The sequence below is a fragment of the Dreissena polymorpha genome, chromosome 16 (genome assembly GCF_020536995.1).
Source record: "Dreissena polymorpha isolate Duluth1 chromosome 16, UMN_Dpol_1.0, whole genome shotgun sequence".
In the NCBI taxonomy this organism is placed as follows: Eukaryota; Metazoa; Mollusca; class Bivalvia; order Myida; family Dreissenidae; genus Dreissena; species Dreissena polymorpha.
The window spans coordinates 26,362,823-26,376,805 of record NC_068370.1 but is presented as its reverse complement, the minus strand read 5'-3'; the positions used below and the strand labels follow the sequence as shown (position 1 = coordinate 26,376,805).

Below are 13,983 nucleotides of genomic sequence, written 5' to 3'. Positions count from 1 at the left end.
CAAAAGTAATAGCAAATGTTAAAGTTTGATGCAAACCAACAAACCAACAGACAGGGAAAAAAATAATATGTCCCCCAGACTGGGAGACATACAAATATGACTTTGATATTTGAGAATGGAAAAATATCTTCTAAACAAGATGAACCTAAGATGCGTGTCTTTTAAATTGCTGTTTGTAAAATGAAGTTAAAGCAGTTAAAACCTGTTAAGCTTTGTCCCATATTTTTAGCATTTGCCAGTAAGCATGGACTCTGACCTTTAATAAAAGGACGCAGAACTTGCATGTAACATACTGGAGGGTGAAAATGAAAGTCTGCACAAGCTGTATTATGTCTTCGTTTCATAATTGATGTAAAAGTGTGACCTTGACCTTTTGAATAAGAAGACGTGGGTTGGACATGACATGCTTGACCAACATTGTGAACTTTGGAGAGTTAATAACATTGCTAAATGAATGACCGAGTTAGAGTCCAAATCAGTAAGATTATGATCAACTTTGACCTATGGCATCTTAGTATGACCTTGGGCTTAAATCCAGAGACATTGATCATACACCTGATTCACTATGTCTAAATGGTTATTATTTGAAGTGTTGATTTGAAATTGCCAGATGACCAATAAAGATACATTTTACCCCTTAGTGTGATCATGACCTTTGAGCTAGAAATCATGTATAACATGTGACATTTGTTTCAACATGGTCAACATTTACTGCAAGTTCCATTTTAAAATTGAATGATGAATGCAACCGTTAATATTTTCTCATTTCATTTGATATTTCACCTGTTTGTTTGACCTTAGCCTATGGGCAAGGGAAACTGGTCTTACATAAGAGAGGGTTATGTTCTGCACAATAAAATAAACCAAAGGGACATAATTCCATAAATATTCAACATTATCTTTAGGCTCACCTGAAACAACACCTTGGTATTTCTCGTACATAGAGGCCATGTAAGCTATAAGCTGACTCCAAGCAACAGTTGGTAGCTATGTCACAGGCAACACAGAGCATGTGCAAACTCAGAACGTTCTTGAAAATGTCATCTGTGTTCACTAAAGCATCAGCATGAAATAGAAAAGTTAAAAGCATGCTAATATGTGTCATTTAATTTAACAAAACATAATAACATAGAAAGTACATAGAGAATGTAACATGGTTGGTGCAGAGATGGAGAAAGTTTATGGGATGAGGCTTAGACAAAGAAAGGGTGAGCTTTAGCTAATCAGCATCATAATTATTCCCCCTTAAATAATAAAAGTGCAGAGTTGGCCCAAAAGTTGAAAACCTAACCACAGTACAGACAATTATTATTTACTTTATGGTTGAAATAAGCCATTCAAACACAATCTTCAAATACAAGGACTATGCAATAAACATCATATGCATAGACTGAAATAATTAAAAACAATACCATCAACTGTGTTTTCGGTTAAATATTTTTCCCTTTGTTTAAGAAGTAAACGAGTTTGACCCGGGTTGATTGTATCAAATCTTGAACCAGTTTGAAGCACTTTTAATTGTTGAAGATTCTCCATAAATGATGCAGCTTGGCTCCTCAACAGATGAATAATAACCAACAACTCATCTGAAATGTTAATGTATGTACTGTGTATTAAAAAAACATCTGAATATTCCCCTAATTGATTATCAGAGCAATCATTTATTAGCCACCAAAGGAAAATAAATGCCAATATTTTGAAAAAGAAGAGATCTATTTTTCAGGAAAAATAAGTAATCAGCTTTTAGGACTATTAAATGTTTGTACAGAAAGAAACCAGCATAAGTCTCAATTAAATATTATAAAACCAAGATAGTTACCAGAAAGTTGTATTTTCACAGTATGATGTTTTATCCTTGTATTTTGCTCAAAGTTTGCTTTGATCTTGACTGGGTAGTTCAAGCCATCTGAGGTGACAGTTTTGCTGTTGATTTCTGGAAATCGAACTCCTGTCCTTGCTATTTGTTGGTTCTCTACAATTGCCCAGAATGAATTTCAGTTGTATTTGTAAAATGTCTAGTTAAGGCGCGGTAAGAGCAGTTTGGAATACAGGGATGGAACAACATTTTGCCGATATTTGAAATTTTACATTTAACAAAACAAATTACTAAACACAATGAAACAATTGGGCAAAGATTGTGTAGCATAAATACGTTTTTGCAGTAAATAACTTTTGCCTTAGTACTCTTTTTCTTTGAACAGTTTATTTTACATTTTTAAAGTAAAGTTCTATGGTCAGAAATGATTTTGTGCAGATATATAAATACAAATCATTTGTGATAATACATCACAAAATACTGGTAGTCAGTATAGTAAGCTTGTAGTCTTATCAGTGAATATATGTTTGATCAACTTGCAAACAATATGAGGCAAAGGCATTGTTTGTTTAGTGGATGCATGCAGTTTTTAACAGTATTTCAGTCATAAATTGGCTGTCAGTTTACCAACTCACCCATACATTTGACCTTTGACCTTGAAGGATAACCTTGAACTTGACTTTTCACCACTGAAAATGTGCAGCTCCATGAGATACATATGCATGCCAAATATGAAGTTGCTATCTTCAATATTGCAAAAGTTATGGCAAATGTTAAAGCTTTACGCTTGACCTTTGACCGTGAAGGATGACCTTGACCTTTCACCACTCAAAATGCGCAGCTCCATGAGATACACATGCATGCCAAATATCAAGTTGCTATTTTCAATATAACAAAAGTGTACATTAAATTAGCGATTTTGACCCATATATTTTCAATATAACAAGTGTACATTAAATTAGCGATTTTGACCCATATATTTAACCTTTGACCTTGAAGGATGACCTTGACCTTGATTTTTCACCACTCAAAATGTGCAGCTCCAGGAGATACACATGCATGCCAAATATGAAGTTGCTATCTTCAATATTGCAGAAGTTAGGGCAAATGTTAAAGTTTGACACAAACAAACATACAAACAAACCAACAAACCAACAGACAGAGGGCAAAAACAATCCCCCACCATTATAACCATATGTCCCCCACTATAGTGATGGGGGACATAAAAATGCCCAGCCCCCTGGCGGCCATGTTTTTTTACCAACCAGAACCATTTAAGAACTCATCCAAGATATCATTGAGAAAATATTCTGACCAAGTTTCATGAAGATCGACAAATAAATGTTGCCTCTAGTGTTAACAAGGCAATCATTGATGCTGAACGACGGACAAAATTGATCACAAAAGCTCACCATGAGCACAATGTGCTCTGGTGAGCTAAAAAAGAGATGTCTTAATAACGGAGCCAAGAGTTTCCATCTAGGTTCGGCATACTGACCATAATGATGGCACATTTGGCAAGTTATTGCATTTCAAACAAAAAGTAAAATCAGTGCAACCTTAACCTGGATAAGGAATATATACTTAAACGTACCCTGGAATACTAAAGCTAAATTGGCCGTTGCCTGCTAATTTTTTTCAAATAATTATGTTCATATTTATGTCATTACCTGTTTGATAAACAGTGTCAGAGATATGATATCATGATTTTATGATAATAAATATTGGTATATAATACCTAACATGTATTAACAATAATAACAATTATACCTGCACATTTAGTTTATCTTAATGATTTTGATTTACCTCCTATCATTGTAATTGTGATATATGTATTAACAAATGGCAAATCAAATACAGTACAATGGGCTAATAAGTAATTGAGTTAAACATTTTGAACACTTACTTGGACACTTATCTCCAATAGTAGTTGATTGCTTTGATCTCAAGGCCATAAACCAACTTATTGGATCTGTAGCTAAACAACAGACAGAACAAAAACAAATAATCAAATCAGTAAACATTTTAGATATTGTATAAAAATAATTGAACAGAATAAAATGACCATTACATAAACATGATATGCTGAGACTCTAAATGACGTGTTTTCTCAAGGCAATAATCACATTAAAAAACAAGATATGTGTTTGTCAAAAACACTATGTACCCTTCTGCGCCGCTTTAAAGCTATATATGTGACATTTGACCTTGAAGGATGACCTTGAACTTGACCTTTCACCACTCAAAATGTGCAGCTCCATGAGATACACATGCATGCCAAATATGAAGTTGCTATCTTCAATATTGCAAAAGTTATAGCAAAATGTTAAAGCTGGAGCAACGAAACACACAAACAAACCAACAGACAGGGCAAGAACAATACGTCCCCCACTATAGTAAATGGTTTACTTAAATCACTCAATATAATAAGTACATTTAAACAGAAAATTATGGAAATATAAATAAATTGGGTAACAAAAACTCACCATCAATATTTGAATGCGAGCTTTGCTTTCCAATCGTAGATTTCAACCTTGCTAAGTCCATAATTCCTTTACCTAGAAAAAACAAATAAACAAAAATTACATTATTTTGTTATATTGTGTGTGTGTGCAGATTTTCAAATATTCTTTAAAAATAGCGGTTACTTGGAAAAAAATACGTATCCTTTTACTTAACCAGAAACATGTACTTTTAAGACAGATTTTTGTAGCATTTTGTAGGTATTGTAGCATTTTTGCTAGGGTATCTGATTCCATTAAGATTAACAAATAACTATTACTATAACTTACCATTTTTAGTATTTTCGACAGTTGATTGTTTTAGTTCAATACAAGACCTGGTTGAGATAATGGCATCCTGCCAATCTGAAAATTTCCATAATTTAACATTTGAAGTAGTTTTTCATAAACATTTATACAGAAAAACAAAAAACTATGAAAATGCAACAACTAAAAAATGCTATTTTAATATTATCTTTTAATACGTTTACATAGTTGATCAAGTCAAACTTGTCAAGCATGTTGAAAAAAATCATAAAAAAACAAATGAACGTTTTGTAAAACGCAGTCCCCTCTGATTACACCTGTAGGTGATTAACACTCCTTTTTTGACATGCAATGATTAAATTTAAACTTTGTCAAAGTAAAATCCTATCCCTGGGGGTAACTACTTGATTTTGTCGTACAAAATTCGTCACATATACGCCAATGCTTGTTACAAGTTACATACATCCCTCCAAGCTTAGGGAAATTACAGTTCACACAAGCACTACCATGACCATAGTAATAATTAAGTGCTGTATTTTGTTTGATCTTTGACCTTGAAACTTTTGACCTTGACCCTGAAAGTAGTCACATTTTTGTTGAGCATGACAACTCATACAAGTGAAATTTGTGCCAATTTATTTTAAAACCCTTCAATACAAGGGCACTTTACAATATAACCCTGGATTTTGACCTTAAAAATTGCCCATGAACCAGAAAGAAGCCACAAGATTTTTTTTCAATAGCACTAAGTTATTTGAGAGCGTTCAATGCACGCAGAAGTTAAAACCAGCACAAGACCCTTTTTAAAAATAAAACCCCAAAATTTTGACAAAATGGCCTTAGAGTTTGATATTAATCTTGCAAGTAGCTACATGATTATTGAAAACTGCACACCATCTCATGTAGATGAACATTTGTGCCACTTCAAAATCCATAAATGCATGCTTCAATTACAGTCTGCACAAGTGTTGGGACAGACCCACAGACAGGGGACAGAGGGACTAAAATATACCCCCCCCCCACACACACACACACCTTCTTGCAGTTTAAGTAAAATTTATTTTCAATCAGTTAATTCTAAGTTACAAGACAAACTAACCAAGCATGTGGAGGTAATCATATTTCTGGATTGCCTCAACCTCTGCCAAGGGAGGTCTCTCAACATCCTCAGCCTTAGTTCTCATTACTGCAAGATGCCTGCAAGGGTTGGCAACCATACAGGTGTAGCTCACAATGTCCCACGACAGACGGAGCTCCAGCTGGCCAGTAGATGCAGGCTGGGGTAGGCAGAGTGCGCGGGTCCTTTGAAGGCAGCGGATAGTTGTGATGGGATAGTCTGCAGCTATCTTTGGCTCTATAATCCCACACAATTTATCAGTAAAAGCATTATTTTTTTCATGAACAAGCATTTAAACACATTGTTTTTCTAATAGCACTGATAAGCAACAAACATAAAATAATAATTTAATAAAATAAAGTTCTTTCCACATTAGTTTGAATAACATTGAGCATTAATAAGAGGCTATTTTTGCATATCATCCGTAAAACAAGATGTTTTGTCTGATAAAAACATGTTGGTTTCGGACAGAGAGTTTGAATTCTGTAAAGGTCAAATGTCAAATTATGGATAAGTTACGGTCATGAGCAACTAAGTGATGAAGTAAGTGGTGTTGGTGCTTTAATGAAATGGTATGGTTATATTTATCTATAGATGGACTAAAAATCACAGACCAACAAGAGCATCATTATACATCATTCCTGTCTAAATAAGATGTCACATAAAAAAGGGCCTAAAGACCAAAGTTGCTCATCACAGAACCAAAGAAAGTAAACTGTTTGAAGCAGCTTTTGTGATGTTGCTATAATAAATGTGGTTACTGACATTAGTTTACATCCGAAACCAACATAAAAGCTCACCATCAGCACTTTATGCTAAGGTTAGCTAAAAAATGGAAAAAAAAACACTATTTTTATCATGACTTGATCAGAAATCAAGACCACACTGCTAATAACCAATCTTAACCAATTTACAATGGGAAAATATGTTATCCAAAATTTAATTTTATTAATGTCCGTCACATTTTGCTAAGATACAAATTCCAGACCTGGCAACACCGATGCCTGTACATTGTCATAGTACATCTCATTCTGTCTTAGAGACTGCTTCAAAACAATCCACTCCTCCCTGGTCAGGAACAAACTGAAACATTGAACAAATCTTTTATAACAGCAGACGAACAGTTTGTGGTTGTGATCAATCCTTTTATAAAACTTACTTTCTTCTGTTCTGAATAATTTGTAAAAATAATTATGTGATCAGAAAGTAGTTGTTTGCCTATCAAATTTATTAAGGGTATAAAGCTGCAGCATTATTTAATATGAGATCATTTTGCATTGTTTACACCAGTAGTGGTAAATCAAGAAAATTAAGTTTCTACAAATAGATTTCAATTATTTCCATCTGTGTTCTGCTTTCTAGTATTTACTATGATAAACAGTAATAAATATTTAAACAACAAAATCATGGCGCTTGCCCTCAACTATAATAAATGGCACAAACATTGGCCTCATCTGGCCGAAGATTTTATATGAAATCAAACCTTATGCCTTAATCCTTTCCAACTCAGAAGCAAAGTGAAAATGGCTATGTGCAAACAGCATAAACCAAAACAGCCAGCAAGTAACTCACAGTCTGTTCAGGTTTTATGCTGTTTGCTGCTCATCAGTATCTAAGGGTTGGAAATAAAGCCTTTTAAACTTGAATCGTTTATTTAATATAACTTTCTGAGGGACTACAAAGGCGTAAAAATAGGTCTCTTAGTGGTAAAGGGTTAAAAAAATACCTCTGTGCATTATCTACAGCCATGGCCTGTCGATCAGGAACACTTAATGAAAGTTTCTGCTTCACTTCAGGAGATTGTTGTGGTGTGTCAAGTACAGCTGCCTCTATGAACTTATCTTTCTCTGTAAGTACTAACAGACAAGGGGACCTTGAAGCTCCTTCAATGCTGACCTGTGATACTGCAGTTAGGTTATGTAATACTCTAGACATACACTTGAAGCTGACTTTAACCACAGTGGAATGTGAACATATGTTGCTATAAAGTCTGTATTAAACATTTCACACCTCAACACTAGCATAGCCAGTTTTTACCCCAAAGGCATAGTTTTAACAAACACAGTTTTATAGATTGAGTATTCATTAACATCCCTAATATATACATACATTTTTATTATGATTGATGTTTAAGTTAAACAAAATGAAAAATCCAACATATCTGCTTGCATCTTAAATTCAAGGTTTCCTAGTTTTGGTCAAGTACCAGAAAAATAAAACATTTTCTACATATTTTGACTATTCTAAATCTCTTTATCCCTCTTGACATTTTTTTTTAAGTTTACAAATCATTTATTTCCCACGGTGTCTGATTCTTATGGTCTAAATTTTGCGATAATGTGGTCTCGAAGGCCTAGTGAGACAGCCAATTAGCAGGAAGAATAACAATAAGCGGTACCCAGCTTGTCTTCAGTAATAAATACAGTAGTAATATTTATGACAGCTTGCCGTCATGACTCCAGTAAGGCCAATGAAAGTTGTAACTTGTATGTAAAAACATGTAATTAACTGCAAATGTATACATGTACTTGCTGACAATATAGCAATCTGCACCTTTCAGATTTTTTTTGATTTTTTTATAGATTTTTTTTATATGACAATTAACAGTTTGGCAAAATAATGTGTGATCTTATTTATAAATGAACCAGAACCACTTGAAAAATCTTTATAGAGACCAAAACAAGGAATATTATGGTAAAGTTTTGTCAAATTTGGATGTTAAGGAGGAGGTCTAGATTGAAGAAAAAGTTGATGGATGTCACACACTCACAGACCAATGACATCAACCAGGTATATTTCGTTTACTTGTTTTGCATTGGAGGAATAAGTTGTCTTCTGCAGCTGCTTATGATGGCTGTGATGGAAATAACAAGTGTTCATAAACCAGATAATTGAAATATGGACATTTTCTAGACATAACATGAGATGTCCCAACCATTGGATAGTTTTGCAATATATCCAGCTGCCTTTCGTTTCTATTTTGAAAAAAAAAAGCTGTTTAACAAGCACTTATTTATGCAGGAAGTAAATTTTGCAACTTTTTCATTTGAAGTTACAGCTTTAAGACGGGCAGTAAAATATAATCAATTGAAGTGTCATTCCTTTAAATGTTAAAAATATGCATTTTAGGAGATAGAAAAACCTTTTCTTCACAGGACTGGGGCCGAACACAAGCAGGGAAATAATGACAATCTTTACGTCTACCTGACTTATGACAGCAAAACATAATTATTTACACTTTCGACAAGTTTGTTTTAAACTGTTATAACCCCAAAAAAAGCAATGAGATAATTTTATAAAGACATCCAACAGTGGTAAAAAGCCTTCTCATGTGATTGGAATTAAATGCAAATTTAAACATAAAGAAAATGAAAACAGCCGATAGAATTGTTCCATGACAAAACTTAGAAAGTAACACCATACTTATTTCGTTGACATCCAGGAAAGTAATGCTGGTATTTGGCTCCCTTGCCAATGAGAGGGGTACAGGAAAACCACACTCCCTCAGTAACGTTTGTGTGCCGTATGCAGTCGCAAGTATGTCTCTAACATCGTCTTTGTCTAAAAAATGTTTTTCAAACTACAAGCTCTATTGATCCACTCTCTGATTAAAACTGGGCTTAATGCATGTGCATCAAGTTTCGTCACAGACTAATATGGGACTACACTTTCCACCAAGACTGGATTTTTTTTTAAGACTTTCTCTAAACAAACAAACGGTGTGTTTGTGAAACACTATGTCCCCATACATTTGACCTTTGACCTTGAAGGATGACCTTGACCTTTCACCCCTCAAAATGTGCAGCTCAATGAGATACACATGCATGCCAAGTATCAAGTTGCCATCTTCAATATTGCAAAAGTGAACATTAAATGAGCGATTTTGACCCATATATTTGACCCTTGACCTTTCACAACTCAAATTGTGCAGCTCCATGAGATACACATGCATGCCAAATATGAAGCTGCTATCTTAAATATAGAAAAAGTTATTGAAAATGTTAAAGTTGGGGCAAACAAACACACAAAGCAACTAACCAACAGACAGGGCAAAAACAATGTGTCCCCCACTATAGTGGTGGGGGACATAAACATTCCATAAAAGCAGGAAGTGTTGTCCCTGATTAGTGTGCACAGGCTACCGTAATTACTCTATGTTTTCGGACACTTAAAAATAATTTATTTTTTTTCGTGTCAGAAAACTTAGATACGAAAATATTCACAAAATACAGATGTTCGAAAACTTAGAGTCGAATATTGAAGTGTCCGAAAATAGCGTAAATTGTATCAACGACTACCGGTAATAGCACGCGCTTGTAAAATACCATGCCGTATAGTATAAATAACAGTTATAAAAGTTTGCACTGCATTTAAAGTAATTTTAAATGCTTAACTTATTTGACAGAAAGTTACTACAAGGCTGAACTTTGACCAACGAGTTCAAAGATGAGCATGTGATGTACCGATACTCGCTAGTATGAACCTGTAATTAACGCAATAAAAACAAGCAAACTATGAATTCTTTGTTTGTTAATTTCCGATAGTTGTTGTCTAACACCTTCCATTGTTCATAAAACATGCAATAAGGTGCATCACACTTTGAAGCGTTTAGTATTTGTCACAGTTATTTAACTGAGAATGTGTAGTACCACTGCGGTAGATAATTGAATTGTTAATTGGCACTACCCCTGGTAATTGTCACAACGCTTATTATATGGGGCGAAACCATTGTTTCATATCAGTTTACAAGGTTATTTACCCCATAACGCAAATGTAATGGTCCGTTGCCCTCAGACATGCACCTGCCATGTTTTATGATGTTAATATGGTTGTAAAACCCCATGATCGAAGTGTCATTAGATATCGAAAACAGGACCGAAATTTGGTAACATAGCGCTTTAAAATATTTTGTCCAAAAACTTAGAGGCATTAATTATGGACGAAATCTCGTGTGTCAGAAAATTAAGAGTCACGAAAAATAATTATTTTTGCTAAAAAATGGGGTGTCCGAAAACTTAGAGTGTCCGAAAACATAGAGTTATTACGGTAATCTGAAATGATACCACGCACATGCATTAAGCCCAGTTTTTTTCAGAAAGAGATTCAATTTTTATCATATGAATCATGACTTAGCACATTTTATAGCACAGTATTTCAACCCATGCGAAAGACAAACAAATCTTACCAGACATGAGGTCCGACAACATTTAAAATTTATCGGACCTCACCACATTTTACCGGACCTCGTTCTTTTTCAACAAACAATGGAGAATACCTTTTATAGAGTTTTATGAAAACATATAGTATAACTCCAAGTTAAAAGTTCAGAAAGCTTTGTGATTTTTTATACATTACAAGTAACTTTTAACTGCTATATAAAATGTAAGTTCTCTCAGAGGGAGTAACAACGTGACGATCAAGATGGTGACGTCTGGGCAAAAACAGGGCTTTCTCGCTGTTTTATACCCTTTAATACAAATGTACTTGCAATTATTTTTTTTTAATTCCGCTCACTTCCAGTCATATCAGAAAGAAATAGATCAGCGTTTATTTCGTATTAATATTCTCTTTATACCTTGACTTTACCCGCTATGAATTTTCTCAGCGGTAGCTGTTATTTTGTGAAAATAAGAAAATTTGTAATTTTTTTAACTAGTTAAATTCAAGTTCAACTGCTCAAAAAGTGTTTTGTCGCCAACGTTACGAAACATGCTAAAATATGAGACTGGTTCTGAAAATAGTGCTTCGTCACCAGCAAAGATAGCCAGTTCGACTGGTTTGTAAAATCTGTTTTATTTTAAAGCTAAATAATCTATCAAAGTAAAATAAACATTAACCATTCCGTATTTTTTTAACATATTCATTATTTCATTTTTATTTGTATTCTAAGGCTTCGATATAGTTGTGTGTTTTTTGTGTGTCTGACGGGACTCCGACAGTTTTGGAAATATTATCTTTCGAATGGGTTTGTATTTTAAAAACAAAGCATACAAAGAAATAGCAATTGTGCAAGATGCTAAGAAAATACAGTGAATAACCTACAAGTAGCATTTTTTCAGCAGCCTTAAATAAGGGTTACTTTTTGTTTTTTTTACATGGTGTTCCTGAAGTCATTTGCTTAATTACAATGCAAATATTATACAAAACGAGCAGTGGACAAAAGTGAACAAAATGTCACTATTTCACGGTTTTATCTCACTATAAATGTTGAATCACCTTGTTCAAGTGGGATGTTTTCTGTTAAATTTGCCAGTTCCATGGCCTGCATTTCCCGTAATTTTGCAGAGCAAGGAACACAGGAATCAGCAGTTATGGGAACCTCCAGTGTCTAGAAAACCAATAAGCCTCGCTCTGAGAGAACTGGGCTCAATGCATATGCGGAAAGTGACATCCCAGATTAGCCTGTGCAGTCCACACTCGCCTTCCAGGGATGAAACTTTTCACTTTTTAGTTGTATAGAATGTTTTGTTTAAAGAACGTCTCTTCTTAACAAAAATCCCTGTAAGGCAGAAAGTGTCGTCCCTGATTAACTGCACAGGCTAATCTGGGAAGACACTTTATGCACATGCATTAAACTACATTTTCACAGAGTAATGCCTAATTGTACACATTCAATTTACATAACACATCAACAATGATCTACATTGTATTGGGATATTTTTTAGGTTAATAGTCTCAAATAATTGAAATTATTAAAATATACAGGAGTGATTGAATTGATTGAATTAACAGACACTTCCTTTTCTCTGATCTTGTTTTTTTAACATTCAAACTGCATCAACAGGCATGAAAATTGACTATTATAAAAACAGAAACAACTAAACAACATACCTTTGCTACATGGGACGTGATACATACATGATCATTTTCAATAGGTTCCATATGAAAACTTTCATCAAAGATGGTGGCACCATAGTGTTGTTTGCTCTGCAGTGTTGCATTCCCATCTTCTTCACCAGTGAGACTACAAAACAACAATAATATCAGCAAACAATAATACTCTAGTTACTAGTATTCTTACCTGCCCTTTCGTGTCTAATTCTGGTCTTGACGCAAAGCAATGCATCTGATTTGCCATCATTATAAAATGCATTTTTGTGTGAAGTGACTGGAAATCCATCCATACATGGCAAAGGTATTATGGACCAGCACACATCCAATGGACCCCTTTAACTGTTAAGTACGATCTTGGCATTGGACCTACCATACTTAGTTTATGCTATAGACATGCCACCTAATAATAACATAAAGACACAACTTCGAGCATACTTATTGCAAATTGGATTGGTAAATCCCTGAATAGATCCCCAAGAAATACCTTGGCCTGGGAAAGCAAAAGGCAAAATTTGACCTTTGACCTTTTTAAATTGGACATTTATCTTTGATCTGATTGATGACAGCATCATATCAACTTCTTGCTGCAAACATGTGTACCAAATGCATAAACTTCTTTACTTTTAAATAATTCATTATAATGCTTAGTTTAAAAAATCCAGATGCATTTAAAAAAGTTATCTAAGTAAGATGTAGTTTGCCTTGGCTTAAAAAACAAAGATATAAATCAGTTAGGTACTACACCATCAAGTCAGATAATGTTAAACAGCAAAACAACACTCATCAGAAGCATTCAATAAGTTGTAGGATTCAAAGAGAGCTTTGATATGGGAAAATGGGGTTTAATGCATGTTCATAAAGTGTTGTCCCAGATTAGTCTGTGCAGTACGTACAGGCTAATCTGGGACAATACTGTCCACCTTAACTGAACTTCGGAAAAAAAAAGAAAATGGCTTTAACAAAAAAATACAATAAAAGAAGAAACTGATGTCCATGATTAGCCTGTGTGGATTTCACAAGATAATCTGGAATGACACTGAACCCATATGCATTAACCCTTTCTCCCATAAGAAGCAAAGTGAAAATGGATTTTGCAACCAGCATAAAATCAGAACAGCCTGCAAGTAACTAGCAGTCTGTTCAGGTTTTATGCTGTTTGCTGCTCATCAGTAACTTAAAGGGCTGGAAATGAAGCCTTTAAAAAGTGAATTTAGTTTAAAAGGTTTTTACCGTAATTATTATTATATCACTTTCTAAGGGACTACAAATGTTACCAAAATACGTATCTAAGTGGTAAAGGGTTCAATACGTATCTAAGTGGCAAAGGGTTAAATACATATCTACCTGTAAGAGGTAGAAGGTTAAATACGTATCTAAGTGGTAAAGAGGTAAATACGGATCAAAGTGGTTAAGGGTTAAACCCTGTGCTCCCAGAGAGAGGCTCAAAT

The 13,983-nt window shown here is 34.3% G+C and overlaps 1 protein-coding gene across 5 annotated transcripts in view; it reads right to left on the bottom strand.

Annotated features, from left to right (window-relative positions):
- The window catches only part of LOC127862415 (protein shortage in chiasmata 1 ortholog-like), a 37,184-nt gene that overhangs the window by 16,493 nt on the left and 6,708 nt on the right, over positions 1-13,983 (bottom strand). For 3 of the 5 annotated variants that reach the window (XM_052401520.1, XM_052401522.1, XM_052401521.1), the window contains exons 1-2: positions 1,413-1,561; positions 912-1,053 (exon numbers count right to left, since the gene is read on the bottom strand). In XM_052401520.1, coding sequence (XP_052257480.1) covers positions 912-951 — 40 coding nt within the window. In that variant the 5' untranslated portion in view covers positions 952-1,053; positions 1,413-1,561. Of the gene's footprint in view, positions 1-911; positions 1,054-1,412; positions 1,587-1,819; positions 1,973-3,722; positions 3,795-4,302; positions 4,375-4,608; positions 4,684-5,683; positions 5,939-6,689; positions 6,785-7,427; positions 7,558-9,124; positions 9,263-11,917; positions 12,030-12,532; positions 12,666-13,983 lie in introns of those variants that run through there. The other 2 variants (XM_052401523.1, XM_052401524.1) reach the window with 2 other exon arrangements.